At 42.9% G+C, this 18,197-nt stretch overlaps 1 protein-coding gene across 1 annotated transcript in view; it reads left to right on the plus strand.

The window, feature by feature from the left end:
• vtg3 (vitellogenin 3, phosvitinless) overlaps positions 1-15,177 on the plus strand; it is a gene marked incomplete at both ends in the record, with an annotated part of 78,598 nt that extends 63,421 nt beyond the window's left edge. Inside the window, one exon of the mRNA XM_084308470.1 lies at positions 15,063-15,177. Within this exon, the coding sequence (XP_084164596.1) occupies positions 15,063-15,177 (115 nt within the window). The remainder of the gene's footprint in view (positions 1-15,062) is intronic.
• Positions 15,178-18,197: the final 3,020 nt, after the last annotated feature.

Consider the following 18,197-nt stretch of genomic DNA (forward strand, 5'->3'; position numbering starts at 1 on the left):
AGACTGGAAGCATGCAATAGGTCGAGTAGGGTGACAATCGAAAGGCGGCAAATTAAACTTTCCAACAATGTATTGGTTGATCGGCAAAAGCGCAGCCCGGAGCCGGCAGACGAGGGCAAAGTGCCATGACGTGTGTGCGCGTGACGGCCCGTCGACGGATGTTTAAGAGGCTAAGAGTCCTTGAGAAAGACACTTAACTATAACATATTTCAGAATCAGAACCATGAAGTAATGTAATTTTCGAGAATTGCAGAAAAAGCTTCAAAACCTATAAAAGTCCTTTAAAAATCACCCAGCACACTGCCTTTTCTCTTATCTCCCCTCAGGGAAGTGGCTAGAGCATCAAAGCTCGGATCTCCCGCCTCAGAGATAGTTTTTACCCCCAAGCGGTCAGAATACTGAACAGTAGCGCTTAAATGATTGTAGGAGCTGTGGATTTTGTCTGTGCTCTGTGCTATTATTGTATGTTCTTATTGTTCTTTAATTTATTTTTATTTTTTTTATCTATTTTATTAGATGCTGCTATTGTTTTTATTGTATGTTGTTGTTGTTATTCTCAGGTCAGCTTATGTTATTATTTATAGGTTTTTAAGGGCTGAGAGAGTGCCAGGGCAACGTGCATCTCATTGCATTGACTGTACACTGTACTTTTAATGTGTGTGACAAATAAAATAGAAACTTGAGTCTACCTGTAGTTCTGCAATGATACGACTAGCATCACAGCTAGTCGCCTCAGACCCACTCCTATCCGAGGCAAGGGCAGTCATCAAAGAGAAGTAGGCTATTCTCGGTCCTCGCTCCACAATGGTGGAACGAACTTCCCATCAGTTAGGACAGCCGAAACCCACCCAATTTTCCACCATCAACTAAAAACACACTTCTTCAATCAATATCTGAAATGAAGAGAAGAAGAAAAAAATAACTAACTTTCTTTTATTTTACTAGTATGCACTATACTTACTACCAGACCTGGAATATATAACCATCAAGTGTCGTCCTTTCTTCCTCCCGAGGGAGTTAACGGCGATCGTCCTGATCGGAGTGTATATTCCACCGCAAGCCAGTAACAACGTTGCGCTCTCCAGACTCCACAACGAGGTAAATAGAATACAAGTGGCGAACGTTAACGCCGCCATTTTGGTGCTGGGTGATTTCAATAGCGCCAATCTGAGAAAGGTATTACCTGACTTCTATCAGCATGTGACTTGCAACACCAGAGGCGGTAACATCCTAGATCACTGTTACACGCAATTTAAAGGTGGCTACAAGGCTCATTCTGATAGTGGCTTTGGTAAATCAGATCACGCGTCAATCTTTCTTTCACCAATGTACAAACAGAGAATCAAAAGTACTCCTGTAGTCTCGCGAGGTGCAGAAATGGGATTTGACGTCAGAGGAGACGCTCCGGTCTGCGTTTGACTGCACAGACTGGAATGTGTTCCGCGACACAGATAACATTAATGTCTACACGGAGACAGTGGTGGACTATGTTTGTACTATGGTGGAAGAAACAATCCCCACTACCAAAATGAGAGTTTACCCAAATCAAAAACCCTGGGTAGACAAATCCGTCCGTGAAGCTCTGAGAGAGCGCACCAAAGCATACAACGACGGCCTAGTGGCAGGCAACATGAATGACCACAAGGTGGCGCGATACAACGTAAGGAGGACAGTGTCAGAGGCCAAACGGCGCTACAGAGATAAAATTGAACTCCAGTTTGAACAAGCTGACTCTAGAGCTATGTGGCAGGGGCTCAAAACGATGACAGACTACAAAGGCGCCTCCCTCAAACTGAACAGTGACATCTCCTTAGCAAATGACCTCAATACCTTCTATGCGAGGTTTGATGCTGGTAATAACAACACCAGCTCACAAGCCACGGCAATGGGGGGGGGGGGGTCGGCTGCTGATGGAGGCGCAGTGTTCAGGGTAACAGAGCATGAGGTGAGGCGGACCTTTAAAAAAGTGAATATCAGGAAGGCAGCAGGTCCGGACGGCATCCCCGGCCGCGTCCTAAAAGTCTGTGCCGACCAACTGGCCCCAGTATTCACTGACATATTTAACCTGTCCTTAGAACAGGCTGTCATCCCCACCTGCCTGAAGAAGTCCACTATTATCCCTGTACCCAAGAAATCCAAGCCTGCTTGCCTCAACGACTACCGCCCTGTAGCTCTCACCTCCATAGCCATGAAGTGCTTTGAGAAGCTAGTAAAGGGCTACATCTGCTCCTCCCTCCCCATCAACATGGACCCCCTGCAATTTGCATACCGCCCCAACAGGTCCACGGAGGACGCCATAGCCCATGTGCTGCACACAGCAGCATCACACCTGGACAAGAGGCAGGGGAACTATGTGAGAATGCTATTCATCGACTACAGCTCGGCATTCAATACCATAGTCCCCTCCATACTCATAGCCAAGCTCAGGGACCTGGGCTTGAACTATGACCTCTGCCAGTGGGTCTTGGACTTCCTGACTGGCAGACCCCAGGTGGTGAGAGCAGGCAACTGCACCTCCTCATCCATCACCCTCAACATAGGGGCCCCCCAGGGCTGTGTTCTGAGTCCCCTCCTCTACTCCCTGTACACACACGACTGTGTGGCTCAGCGGAGTAGCAATACAATCATCAAATTTGCTGACGACACAGTGGTGGTGGGCCTGATCTCTGCCAACGACGAGAGGGCCTACCTGGAAGAGGTCAAGGTCCTGGCGGGATGGTGCCAGGAAAACAGCCTCTCCCTGAACGTCAGCAAAACAAAGGAGATGATTGTGGACTTCAGGAGGTCGGGGGTCAAGGACTACAGCCCCCTCAGCATCGACGGGGCACCGGTTGAGAGAGTCAACAGCTTTAAGTACCTCGGAGCCTACATATCCGAGGACTTGACATGGACCACACACATTGACAGTGTTGTGAAGAAGGCACGACAACGCCTCTACTTCCTCAGGCGCCTAAGGAAGTTCCAAGTCAGTCAGAAGATCCTTAAGAACTTCTACTCATGTACAATAGAGAGCATCTTGACCGGCAACATCACCTCCTGGTTTGGGAATAGCACTGCACAAAACCGAAGCAGACTACAAAGAGTGACACGTTCAGCCGAACGCACAATTGGAGGGGGGCTCCCCACCCTCCAGAACATTTACAACAAGCGTTGCAAGGGCAAGGCTAAGAGAATCATTAAAGACTCCAGTCACCCGAACAACTGCCTCTTTGAACTGCTGCGGTCAGGCAAGCGATACCGGAGTCTCAAGGCGAGCACAGAAAGACTCAGAAGAAGCTTCTATCCCCAGGCCATCAGGCTGCTAAACGAACAATGAATGAACACTACACAACAACAACCACCAAACGCACATAGCACACACATCCACACGCACACACTCACTTTAAACAAACACACTGTAGCACCCACTCCACACACTTTATAGCACACACCCACTTTAAACAAACACACTGTAGCACCCACTCCCCACACTTTATATTTATTGATGAAGGATTGCACTACAACTCGTACACCTTACTGTAAATTGTACCTAAATTGTACCTCATCCCATTTCTGCTTTGCACTAGATAGTACTGTACATTAGTACACTGCATAGTATTGTATATTATATGGTAACTCAGAACATTGTACATATGTCTATACCGAACACTGTGACCTCATTTTCTTCTTCTAAATTACATGCTATACTATGTTATTTGATACTATCTTGTCTAGCACAGTCTCTGGAGCGTAACAGTAAGACGCATTTTGTATGAAAGTATTCTGTACTTCTGTATGACAACTATTAAAGAAACTTGAACTAAAGAAACTTGAAACTTGAAACTAAGGAATCTAGCTTGCCTATATTACTACTATGCTAAGATGTCTATACACTAAGGGCTAGATCCACAAAGAATGGATTGCACGGTGCTAATTGCACCCTTACTTACAATTCATTATGAATTGAAAATGGGGGACCCTGATGTAAACAAGACGAAAGTATTTCTCTGGTCTGCATCCCCTTAACAATTGTGTGTATTGAGCTGTACTGTATTGTACCCATTCTGCAATCTGTTAATCCAATTTCCATTCAATCAATCTCCTGCGCGGTGATTGATTGAATCCTAATTAGTGCAACGATTTGATCAAGTAATTTCCCAGCACAACCAGTCTTCTACCATTGGCCAGTTGAGAAGCTCCACACTAGACCAGTCAAGGGTTAAATGCTCAAAAGGGCAATACAGCAGTTGAGGGAGGGGAGAGAATAACCCCCCGCCCAAAATTCCTTACCAGTCACAAGCCTACTTCACCCCCCCCCCCCCCCCCCCCCCAAATGTATGGAACAGCTATTACTTACATAACATTTGTTACTTACAAATTGTGATATGCTGGAGACGATAATTGTGATATTATGAAGCCAGACGTAGGCCACAAGTCGTCTTCATTTGACACGCTGTTATTGCGAGATAGCAAAATGGATTACCGTGTCAACACGCGGAACAAATGGAAGGATCACAGTTTTGGAATAATCAAACGTGGCACACTTTTAGACACTCTGAAAGGTGAGAGTAATGAATGCTGTATTTAGTGTGAATTACCTCTGGTCTGCTGCCATGTCTGCTGCATGTCCACTAGAATGACTAGATTACGTCAAGTGGTCCTGATTTAGCACTTGAATATGTAACAACTTGACAAGTTGGCAGTGGCCCCATTACCTCAAGGGTATTATCAGATGGGAATGAATAGGTTATTTGAAAGACACACAAGCAACTGTACTCACATGCGCACAAACACATTTGCGCACGCACACACACACACACACACACACACACACACACACACACACACACACACACACACACACACACACACACACACACACACACACACACACACACACACACACACACACACACACACACACACACACACACACACACACACACACACACACACACACACACCATAGGCCAAAAATATTATAATCTGTCATGATTGCTTTGGCAAGCTTTTTTGTCAGTCATGTAATGTGTGCCAATTGCAGGTACCAGGGAGAATCTATCACAGTAATACACAAAGCAAGCACCTGTCCATTAGGCTCCACCAGAGAGCTGCTTCCTCCATAGCTAATATCCAGAGTTCCAGTCCCCTGGACAAGAATGACAAAGCACGGGAGACTATAGTCATGGTTTCAAGGTGAGACAAAATGATAAAAATCCACAGACACAATAGCGAAGAGAATGACCACTTTTTCCTCATATTTTCACTAACTACTACCCATTTAGTCACTAAGAGACAGTGTCCTCTTCTCTCTCTCTCTCTACATTGGAATCGCTTATATTAGAATGCACTCAGTAGAGTGCAGACCTCCGCCAGGGCTTAAACCTCCCCACTCTGCCACTCACGCTCAACATTGTACTGAGTGAGAAGAATTGTATTGGATCATACTGTTTTTAGCTTTGTGAGTAGCACCACCAGCTAACTAGAATGGAAGAGTCTCTGTATGTCTGTCCTTTGATTTTCTCACATCCGTCGCTATGGTCAAAAACAGCCTTCTAGAACCAGTTTCATTTTCATGCAACGGTCATTGCGTAAACAATATAAATCACCAATAACTACTCATCCAATCGACTTCACACATAGCAGGTATATTGCTCGGGACCCAAGGAAGCGCATGCAGTGTTCAGTGTGAGGTTGATTGGATGAGAAAGCTGCAAGCAGTAATACAGGGGGGCCAAGCAATCAGCCCATTCTGGATGAGCACGGAGCACTGCACTAGTGAGGTTAAATGACTCAAAGTCTTACAGGACCCCTCACTATAGTAGGACAAATATATTTGTCACGTTTGGTGAAAAAATTGGACAAAGCGTTCACAAGTAGCACATCACTTTCTATTCACTAGGGGTGTCACAATTTAGATTCGACAATTGATTAGATTAGATTAAAATGTATTGTCATTATACAGCACAAGTACAGTACAATGAAAATAAGTGCAAATGTCACAATATGTACAGGTGATTAAACTTGGTACAACATATACAAATGAGTACTACTGAGTGTAGTGCTAATCAGATGTATGTACAGAGTTGTAGTACAATATGTACAGTGAAGTAAAGTATGGTAGTAAATGGTGCATTTTTATATGGCGCTTTTAACCAAAGCGCTTTACAATTTGTTCCTCACATTTTACCCATACATTCACACAGCGACGGCGGAGGCAACCATGCAAGGTGCCAACCTGCTCATCGGGAGTAGTTAGGGGTTAAGTGTCTTGCTCAACGACACTTCGACACGCTGCCCGGGAGGAGCTGGAATCGAACAGGGAACCTCTGGATTACCAGACGACTGCTCTACCTCCTGAGCCACTGTCACCCCTATTGGTAGTAATCATACTGGCTAACTAGTAAGAGTAGGATATGTACAGATATAGTATCTACAGATAAATATAAAGGACTATGTGGAGGTAAATACAGGTGTGGATATATATATATATATATATATATATATATATATATATATATATATATATATGGTCAGAATAAATAAATATATATGGTACTGTATAATATACAGCATTTGTAATTGCTATCATACAGAGCTACAGGTTATACGCAGGTGTATAAGTAAGATATAAGTGTGCATCTGATTTTGACCTTCGATATCGATAATACTGGTTTGTGAACTTTGTGATTCTCCCAGTATTATCTTTCTCTCTACCCTCACCTACTTGCTTGCATCCGAAGGGAGAAGGGGAAAAAAAACATTTCAAAGAACTCACAGCGTAGCTGCTACAGTAGCTAATGAGCTCAGCGGTCTGCAGTAATGCTCCAGACCCCAGAGCCACTGCCGGAGTCAGAGATGATGGAGAACATCATTTGACTCCTCTCACTATCAAGGACTCTATCGCAGAGTTGTTTACACACACACACCTGCAACTGTCACCCAGCCTTTTAACTGTAATGTGTCTGTTCTGCTTCATGTATTACATTACCTTGTCATTTAATTTGGTTGTTTGTTTGATGTGTGTTTTAATTGGGGGCGACAGTGGCTCGGGAGGTAGAGCAGGCGGCTGGTAATCCGGAGGTTCCCGGTGCGATTCCCGCCTTTCCCGGGCAGCGCGTCGAAGTGTCCTTGAGCAAGACATTTCACCCCTAATTTCTCCTGATGAGCAGGTTGGCACCTTGCATGGTTGCCTCCACCATGGGTGTGTGAATGGGTAAAATGTGAGGAACAAATTGTAAAGCGTTTTGGATAAAAGTGCTATATAAATGCAGCCATTTACCATTTACCCCTGTGATGTAGGCCTATATATCATCCGTCTCTTTTCTATTTTAGAAATTCCCCTGTTACCCTTCGAGGGGACCTTTTGTCCTCTCACCAGGCCGTCATTGTAAATAACAATTTGTTCTTAATTTACCTGCCTGGTTAAATAAAGGTTCAATTAAAAAAGTATATATATTTGTAAAACAGGACATTTCTTCCTTCAAATCACAGATATAGTAAAATATTGCCTTCCCCATGAGTTATATAAACAACATAAAGACCAGGAGAAGCCTATCATCCACATCCTTTATTCTGTGTTGATATTGTGTGTGTGTGTGTCCGGGTCAGATCCAGTGCGGAGGAAGCCTTTCCAAACCAAACTCGCTTTATCAACAATAAATAAGTCCTCCTTCAGTTAGTGAGGCTCTCCAGCCTCTCCTCTCTCGTCAAAACAAACAATCCCACATGCCGTTTGGCCAGAAACCACAATAAGAAGCCACTGGGTTTATGGGAAATGTTGTTTTATGAGAATTAGGCGACCATTTGATAAAAATGGACTCATTTGTTTACTATCATTACTACTTTAACCCTTTCACTATCACACTACGGAAGGTTAACCCTTTCACTACCACACTACAACGGGTTAACCTTTCACTACCACACTACAGACAATCTTTTCTTATGAAATTATGCTGTTGTGCTTTTGTGGAGCTGTGCATTGCCATGAACGGAACAAATTAAACTGAAAGGAAATCATACCAACTACCAAGGTATTCCAATCAACAATTATAAAGTTGGTTGAAATAGCTCCTTGTAGTAGCTGTTGTTACTGTAGCCAAGGTGTCTCAGCAGTCATTATTATCATTATTATTATCACCAGACAGGTATGACGAATTCGCTTCAAGGTCCTCGACCTGGGATATAGTGCGGCGAAGGGAATGGTTCCCGCCTACCTCCGGTCAATGGTCTCTAACTACATCAAGACCCCTCCGCTCTACATCTTCTGGCCGCCTCCTATCCGAGCTCCGGGAGGGTCATCAAAGAGAAGCCGCCTATTCTCGGTCCTTGCTCCACAATGGTGGAACAAACTTCCCACCACAGTTAGGACAGCCGAAACACGATCAATCTTTTGCCGTCGACTAAAAACACACTTCTTCAATCAATATCGGAAATTACATTTTAAAATGAAATAAAAACTAACATTCTTACTGTCTCATACTATCATGCACTCTTCCTACTATACTAATAAGTCTTTACTACTATGCACTCATCACTGCATCACCCAAGTTTCAGCACTTTTTTATGAACATTGATGCTCATAAGAGTCGTACCCTTTCTGCTGACTTGTCTACTCTATAGAACTTGTAAGTCGCTTTGAATAAAAGTGTCAGCTAAATTACTTAATGTAATGTTCCCCTCAGTTAATTGAGTCCATTTGGTGCCCCCTGGTGGTGTAATTTAAATAGGCAGGTGAGAATGCACTTGACCTGTTTTTCCCAAAATGCACTAGAATACTTTTTTCTCTTTGTTCCTCATCTAGAGAGACATGGACATGAGCACAAGTTTAGCGCCAACAGGTAGATGCAGGTGGGTTGATTTGTCTAACCTCTGTGATCAATATAGAAGATATAGAGAATATACTTAAGAGATTCTTAGAAGCTGAAATAAACGTTATACAACAGCCAAGGAGGTGCTGACCCAGTCTAATATTTGTAGTATGTAAAATATGTATTGAGTCCAAGTGAACTGTTGATATGGACAACTGAGTGATTACTCTGCACATTTTGTGCAGGCTGGTTTTTTGTTGAGACCAAACTATTGTGTTGAGTGAATTGTGCTGCTTGAGTCGCCATCATCCCACTGCCTCCTCGTCTCCATTGTCACGGGACCTTCGCGGAATCTTCATCTTCTTCATGTTCAACCTACTTTCTTTTGGATGGACAGTATTCCTTGTTAAGGGTGGTGGCAGGGAGAAATTGAACAAACAGACATTTCATTTTCCTTTGGTTATATGAGGTATAGACGGTTTTATTCTGATATATTGGTTATATAGCTTAGCTCTAGTGGAACCCTATCCCTTATCAATCTAATACTGAATAACTTTCTTCACATATACACACCCATCCGCCTGGCCACACCCACATCCGCTCCTCTACATAAGCGGGGTCATGGCCATACTAACAGCTCCTTCCCTATTTTCACCACCGACAAGTGTCTGTATACACCACTTGAGTTTAGTGCCGAAATAGTTATTGGAAAGGAGTTACGTTTGGAGAAAAGGAGCTGCGTTAACATTATATCTTTGTTTTCTCTCTCACTATTTTTCGAGGAAATACAGCGATAATGTCTTCGCCACCCAGAGTGTCTAGAAGATGATGATCATTCTGACCTCCACCGGCGTTTCGTATTAGGGGCTCACGTCGCTGAGCAATCCCCGCCGGCATTGCCTCCGGCTCTGCAGCTGGACACTTTGCTTGGGAAGCGATCGGCCGGGTGGGGGCTGACGGCCTCTCTGGGCGGGTGATGTTTTTTGCAATGTGGGCGCCAGGTGTGTCGGTTGTGGGGGGAACAACTACACAGCTTCCGAAGGTCGGCTCCAGGCTAGGATTCTTTTCGCTGCCCTTTAGCGGCGTGGAGGGGGTTCTAGTTTGTTTATAGGTTTTTCTTGGTGGGTTAAGGGAACAACCGCCTCCTGTTAAACTAAACATAGGGAGGTGGTTGGTGTGTTGGTAGCAGAGTCGACTCTCGGGTTTAGACCGGGCTTGACCCCGTCTGCCTGCGAGTGTGCCCCAGCACTTTTCATGACGTCTGCCAATCGTCTCAGCCTTCTCTACCTCGGCCTCTCTAGGGGGTCGGGGTTTGTGGAGGCTGCGACATGGTGCACAGCATACCGAACACCCCTTCCGCCGGGGTGCTGTTCACAGTAGATCCCTTAGGCGCCTGTCTAGTCCGCAGTGCTCCGGGCACAGGTCGAGTTACGCTCTTGACCTGTTGCCAGGATTGAGGGATCAACCTCTTTGGGGGTTGTCTCCCCAGTGTGCTGACTGGCCCCACAGTGTTGTGGGGGTGTAGCCTCTGTGGAGTGCTTCAGGGCGGCGTGCTGTAGGGGGGAAGGGCATGCTCTTGGATTGGGCCCTGTCCGATACGCTGGCGATGTGGGGGGTGGTGTCACTAGTGACCGTCTGGTGGGGTCTCGATGCTATGGCATCGTTGGCCTCACCAGGCCCCCTTTCCGGGGGGTCCTGACCCTCAGGCTGTTCCTGGGGCTGGGTCCTCTTCCGTGTTCCGCTGTTATGGCCTTGCCACGGGGTTGGGTTATTGACCTTTGACCCTGTGATGTTAGGGGCTGTAACGTGTTTTTTTTTTCTTCCCGTTCGTACCCTAGTGGCATGTGGGATGCGCGCCTGAGTAGTCGCGGGTCCTTCTGTGTGAAGGTAAGTCCCACGATCTGCTCACCCTGTGCGTTGAGTTGCTAAACCCTCTTCGCACAGTCAGATCCGATTCCCTCCCGTCCCCCTCTAAGGGGTCCGGGAGCTCGGGTCCTCCCCGGTTCTGATGGTTGTGGGGGGCCTCAGCGGGTACATTTGTCGAGCTTCCGCTCTGCTCAGCTCCTGTGTTCCACTAGAGTGCAGAGCGTAAGCTATACGATATATAACATGCGGTTATCCTATAACCATAGTTATATGAGTATAGCGAGCGCTCTGCACTGACTCACTGAGGACCCCGTGGTCTTTGCCTTCGGTGGTGAAAGACTTGGGAAGGATCTGTTAGTATGGCCACGACCCTGCTTATGTAGAGGAGCGGATGTGGGTGTGGCCAGGCGGATGGGTGTGTACATGTGAAGAAAATTATTCAGTATTAGATTGATAAGGGATAGGGTTCCACTAGAGTGAAGAGCGCTCGCTATACTCATATAACTATGGTTATAGGATAACCGTATGTTGTTTTTTACTGGGTAAAACACTGTGTTTACTGGAGTACACTGGGTTTGAACCTAATTGCCAAGCTAGATTTAGTTGTCATATTGAATAAATCTAGTTAGCCATATTAGGCTTTTAGGTGAAAATTGATAAATGAGTAAATCATATATATTTTTGTAGGTTGTAATTGGTCCCTATTGTAAGTGCAAATATAGTTTCATGCCCAAGATGTGTACAATTTAAATGATTTCTGAAAACAAATGCTGTAAATGAAAGAACATCTTTTTATAGTATAAAATAGTGAACATAATTTATAACGCTTTAACCCGCTTTAACCCGCTTTAACCCGCTTTAACCCGATCGGTCCGGAAATTAATTTCACATAAATTCACATAAATAGATCAACAGTCCGTATTAATTAATGTTGCATTTCATTTTCAAATGTAGCCAAGAGTAAAGACCCTAACCCTATCAAAACAGCAGCCAAAGTGTACTTGTACTAAGTGTTTGTTTACCAATAATTGTAAGTGTTATTAGCTAAATATGAGATGTATGACTTGGCCATAATAAGGTCGTTTATAGGCCTGATATTCTATATTCATATTTCAAATAGCATGTGTCCGGATGGCAAAATTCAGTACTGTATCTACAAAAAAAACTGTAAATCATCTGCCCTTTATTCATTTGCTTAGATTTGTATACACTTGATGAACTTGGAAGGTGCTGAATGAGCTCAGGAGCAATTTGTTCATGTCTGGTCAACGTTAGCATGTGTTATTCACCGTCAAAGATGAAAAAGAAGAAAAAAACAAAAGAAGAATGATATTCTCCTTTGGTTCATTACAATTTACTCAGTGCCTTTAGTCTTTTCCTATGATAATAATGACACTGACATCTTATCTAGGTTCGGAGAGTGGTAGCCTTGAATAATTCACGGGAGAAAGAGCGGAGATTAAGTTGAACAGTTGGCAGCTTTATTGCCTCACATGGCATGAAAATATGTACTTAGTACTTTATATATAGAAATTGTTCTATTGAGCTCCTTGAAAAACAACTAAAATAGTCCTTTTGATTCAAGCGCTCTTAGTTGAAAGCTCCTTTAAGGAGATTTCCGGGATCTAAAGAGTTCAGTTCCTTGTCCTTGTGTGTGCGTGACATGTATTGACTACTACTACCCGGCTAGAGCTAATAGTGTGCATATGTTCTTATCTGGATCAGAATGAATGGATGAGTCGAACTGGTCAGATGTTTTCTGACGACAGGTCCTACACCGCGTCTACGACCATCCCCAGTCTCACTAGGGTTTGGCTCACCATCATCGAATCCTTCTATCTGGTTCTGGTTCTAGTTCAGAAAAACAAAAAAACAATCTACACAAATAGTGCAGCAAGTTGAAGTGACTATGTTCTTTCTGTTCTAACATGAGACCTCATTAACTTATTTTCTTTCCTTTTTTTTTCTCTTTGTAATGAATTTCCATATCCCAATGGGTATTTTATAGGGATGCTTGATATTGGCTTTTTTACCGATACCGATATACCGATATTGTCCAACTCTTCATTTCCGATACCGATATCAGCCGATATCAACCGATACCGATATATGAAGGGTTTCCCCACCCCCCCCAAAAATTTAATAATTTCAGGTAATTAACATTACATATCTCTTTATTAGCACAATTAACACAACATTATGCATACTTTTGACAATAAATAAAATCTGAATTTGTTCCTACTTGCTTGCCTGGGTAAATAAAGGTTATAGAAATAAAAGAAAAAATATATATATATATATATATTTTTTTTGAAAACCGATACCGATATTTTCCGATATCACATTTTAATGCCGATATCGGCTGATAATATCGGTAGGCCGATAATATCGGACATCCCTAGTATTTTAGCATCAACAATAAACAATAAACTAATTTGTTGAAGTCAGAGGTTCTATGTAGGATTGTTAGTAACTGTCTAACTGCATATATAACTGTTTCCACTAGAGGGCGCTCTAGGCGGAGCCACTCAAGAACACCACCAGGTGGCGAGTATAAATAGAGATGTCTCCTCCTACTCTACCTCTTGCCCCCCAGCCTCACAGTGAGAGGAGAACTCTAGAACTGCTGCTCATACCATGTGAATAAATAAACCACGCCAGTTAAAGGCTAAAGATAGAAACCATGCCTCTTGACCACATTATTGTCGCCCTATAGCCGGATTCTGTCAACAATGTATACTTTTAAATCACTTTTACCTGTAACATATCGCTCACCATGTAAATGCACCATAACTATTAAAGTGAGTTTATCCCACTAAAACCGAATTGATTGATTTATTGATTGAAAAGGATATTAACAGATTGCAGAATGGGTACAATACAGTACGGCTCAATACACACAATTGTTAAGGGAATGCAGACCAGAGAAAGACTTTTGTTTACATCAGGGTCCCCCATTTTCAATTCAGCATAACATTTATGACATACACGACATACAAATATACAGTACTGTTTATTTACAGACAGAGTTTCAAAAAGAGAATAATATACATTTGAGGGGGAGGAAACTGTACATTGGGGGTTGGATGGGAGGAGGGTTTGGACATTTACCGGGGCCAGTTTCGAATTGCGGCCTCCCGTGGTGCTCTCTTAAGAGCGGTTTTGAAGGTGGGGGGATTCACATTATTTTACGTGGTATTGATTCCAAGAGAATGAGTGCAATGCACCTTTAATTCTTGACCGCGCCATCACTGCTTTACCAACCAAATTAGCAGTTAACTTAATGATTAGCCAGCTATTAGCTTTACATTCACACTGTGATGCACCATTAACCCAAAGCTAGAAATTAGCATTGTGGCATTGGCTATTAGCAATTAGCCATCTCTCTAAATCATCACTACAATGATACAATATGCACCAAAGTATAGTTAAAACATTAGACAACATTCTCATAACTCCGATTGTTTTTTATGAAAACAACAACATTTAGAAACTGTAAATAAACAGTACTGTATATGTATATCTTGTATGTCATAAATGTCTGGATGTAACTACTGTATCTGTATGTCATAAATGTTATGATGAATTGAAAATGGGGGACCCTGATGTAAACAAGACAAAAGTCTTTCTCTAGTTTTAGTAACCCTATATTTCATGTGGGTTACAATAGTAACCAACACTATTTCTGACACTGGGAATACATTCCCTGATGTCCATAGATGTCCCTAGATACCAGGAACATGCTAATGGGCCTTGTAGAAGTGGAGCAATCTTCCATTTACTTGGGTATGTACTTTAGGTGCATTTTCTGAAAATATGGCTAGGGCTTAAGAGGTTAAGAAACAATAATACAGTACAGTTAAACATAAAGACATTCAGTTGTTGGAGTTATTTAAAGGAAGGCTTAAGAAATGTCATTTGGTACTTCACTGCTTTAATGTATGCCAGTCTCCTTTTAGAACCTACTGTAGATATTTAGATATACCTGCAAACTTGGCCACACACATCAAGTGGGTCACATTACCATGACCATGTCTTTCTAAAGAATGAAAATGTAAATGACAGTTGTCATTTAATTTAATTTCAATTCAAACCGTTATAAAACCAATCTGTTGATCTTTACAAAACAGTGGCATAGTCGTCAGTGGTGAAAAAAACAATTACATTTAAATCATAATACAATAGAATTATGACCTTAAAATTGTGGATTTGGAGAATCATGACACCCCTACTGTTAACCATAGGTTTATCTGAAATTCTATTGGATCTGGTGGTCAGATGGGCTGACGTGTAAATAGTATGAACTGACGTGTAAATAGTATGAGCTGACATGTAAAGGTTCCTAGATGCCACAAAGTAACAATCTGTCATTTGTTTCTTTGTGAGTCGTTCTGACATCACATTCAGACTCATTGAATACAGCACAGAGGAGATACAAGTGTATGAGGAGGAGGCCACAGCAGCCTCAGACGGCGACAAGAACCATGCACCTGAGCCAAGAGTCATGAGCCTGACTGAGTGACTGGTGGTGTCTGTGCGGCAATTGAGACTGTGGTGGATTCGGTGTCCTGTAACCAAGAGTGTGTAACAGAGAAGATGACCAAATGAGTGAGTTTGTTTGTCACCTAACACTGTGTTTTGGCCAACTAAGTAACTTTAGGCTAATGGCTAGCATTATAGGCTAATGTGACTTGTTTTCACTAAGGTTGGGCTAACGTTACTTGGGCATACTGTGTATGTGCAAATTGAACTAACCTTACCAAATTAATATCTGAATAATACTATTGAAATCTTCTATTGATCACCCATTCACAATGTTATTGCTAATCACAAAAAATAGCTGCTAACGTAACAGTATGTGATCAGTAGCTTCCTGGTGAATAACCACCTTATTCCCTGTCCTTTACTCTAGAGGATTTAGAGGATTTCATATGGCTATGGTTATAATTTTTGTTGTTGAGTGGGTGCTACAAGGATAAGGACTTGGCAAGGAGAAACACGTCATCTTGCCTGCCTGTGTCCTACATCGCATTAGAGCCAGATTTCCTTGTTGTTTGTTTCTACACACTGTAGTTTGTAGTTTATTACACGCTAAACATCGTGCATTTCCAAGATAATCCAGTATTTTTCCATAGATCATGAGATAAAACGTGTTATGTGCAATAAGCCCGAATCGTTCTGGTTGATTCTCTGAAACCCCAAATACTCCCAAATCAAAGGTATATAACATGTACATATGTACCTTCACAAAATCATCAAGGGGGGGGGGGGGGGGGGGGGGTGTTTTAACTCAAAACTGTGATCGTGTTTGCTGAGCATGTTTTACATCCGGTAAAACACAAAACTGTGATCGTTAGAAAAACACGTTTCAGGTTCGGTAAAATAGACATAGAATATACCTTACCTTAGCCAGAAGGCATTCCAAAAAGAATCATTCCAAGTGATCACATCGCCATCGCGATTACGTGAGTACAAGAAGGCTAGTCTACTGTGCTTTACGGAATCCTGGCTGAACAATAACATCCTGGACAGTATAATTGAACAGGAGGGATTTACGGGGGTGCGCGCTGGCAGGGGTAAACAAAGCGACAAGAGGAGAGGTGGAGGCCTTGTTGTCTTTGTTAACACACACATCACCGTTAGTTTTAGTTAGTTAGTTTAGTTTGCGTTAAAGAATGCGTCTGTTCCCCCGACATTGAACTATTGGGACTGCGTCTGCAGCCATACTATTTACCGCGAGAGCTAACACGTGTGCTGGCTCTGACTGTTAACATTCCACCGAGCGTGGTGGTGGTGCAGGCAAGTGACGTCATCCACTCCACAGTTGCAGGACTTCAAACGAAACACCCGGATGCATTTATTTGTATCAATGGGGACTAAGACTAAGGCCCTGTCCACACGCACGTGGGGTGTTATGTAACCAAGCCTTAATGTGCGCGGTTGCACTGTTCGCCCACACACAACCGGGGTTTTGGAACACTGCAACCGTGGTCTTTGAAAACCGGAGTCCAGGGTGAAGTTTTGCACGCATCCCGGTTGCAGTGGTTGCGTGTGGGCATAGAAACCGAGGTTATTTCCAGTTTTACAGCAGAGCTGTCCCAAGTAGCGTTATATGAAAATGATTGTACTGTAACAAACTTTTGTTCGAAACGTATCGTCTGTGTTGAAGAGTGTTGTGATCGACTGATGATGTCTGCTGTCGCATTCCTGACCTGATAGGAGTAAACCTGTAGCTGCGGCTAAACTAAACTCACGTGTTGTCAAGTTATTGTTATAAGGAACCCAGTCCAAACTACAACAGTCTGCATCCCCTTAACAATTGTTTGTATTGAGCCGTATTGTATTGTACCCATTCTGCAATGTGTTAAATAACGTTTTCATCCATTCATTCTACTAGCATTAACGTTACTAGTTTATTATTACGTTAGCATGTAAGCTAACAAAATCGGCGATCTTTTTGTGAGACTAAACTCCGCTCTTGGTGGTAAATTGTGTTGATGTTGGTTTTGTTTCATCAACAAATGAGGCAGAACACACAGTGAATGTATCCTTTTTTGTTTATTGCACGTTGTTCTAGCCACAAACTGTAGAATTGTTTGGTTGTGAACAAGGAGGGATGTTTGTGTTCCAGGCTTCAGTTCAGTTTCCGGTATTAACCCTAAACCCTTCTGATTGGTTGAAATTAGGGATGTCCGATATTATCGGCCTACCGATATTAAGGGCCGATATTGGCATTAAAATGTGATATCGGAAAATATCGGTATCGGTTTTAAAAAAAAATCTATAACCTTTATTTAACCAGGCAGGCAAGCAAGTAAGAACAAATTCTGATTTTATTTATTGTCAAAAGTATGCATAATGTTGTGTTAATTCCACAACAAGAGGTATGTAATGTTAATTACCTGAAATTATTCAGGTTTTGTGGGGGGGGGGGGGGGGGGGGGGGGACCCTGCATATATCGGTATCGGTTGATATCGGTTGATATCGGTATCGGAAATTAAGAGTTGAACAATATCGGTATATCGGTATTGTTAAAAAAGCCAATATCGAGCATCCCTAGTTGAAATGGACTTCATGATTGAACTACATCGCCACCTACTGCTTTGGCATTGTACTACATGTATATGATGTCACTCGGTGCGGGGTTTAAACCAGTCGTGTGGACAGAGTTTTTTTTTTTTAATAATAAAAAAAAAAAACTGTGTCAAAAATACCCGTGATCGTGTGGACTGGGCCTAAATAAGACCCTGACCAACTTTACCCAGTATGTCACCTGCAAAACCAGGGGAAACAAAACACTGGATCTTCTGCATGCCAATGTCAAAGAGGCATAAAGCCTCCCCTCCCCCCTCGGCCAGTCAGACCACAATCTAGTGAGGCTTGTATCTACATACAGGCCTATCATTAATGTCCTTGTTAATCCAGGGTTTATTGTTTGAAAAGCAGCGTACCTTTTTCGTGGGTACGACGCTCTCCTCGCAGAATCTAATGTAGTCTGTAATGCAGTGGGATAGTCCATCGATGTCATCTCCGTGGACCCT

The sequence above is a fragment of the Notolepis coatsorum genome (assembly GCF_963971535.1).
Source record: "Notolepis coatsorum genome assembly, chromosome: 2".
NCBI classification, from domain to species: Eukaryota; Metazoa; Chordata; class Actinopteri; order Aulopiformes; family Paralepididae; genus Notolepis; species Notolepis coatsorum.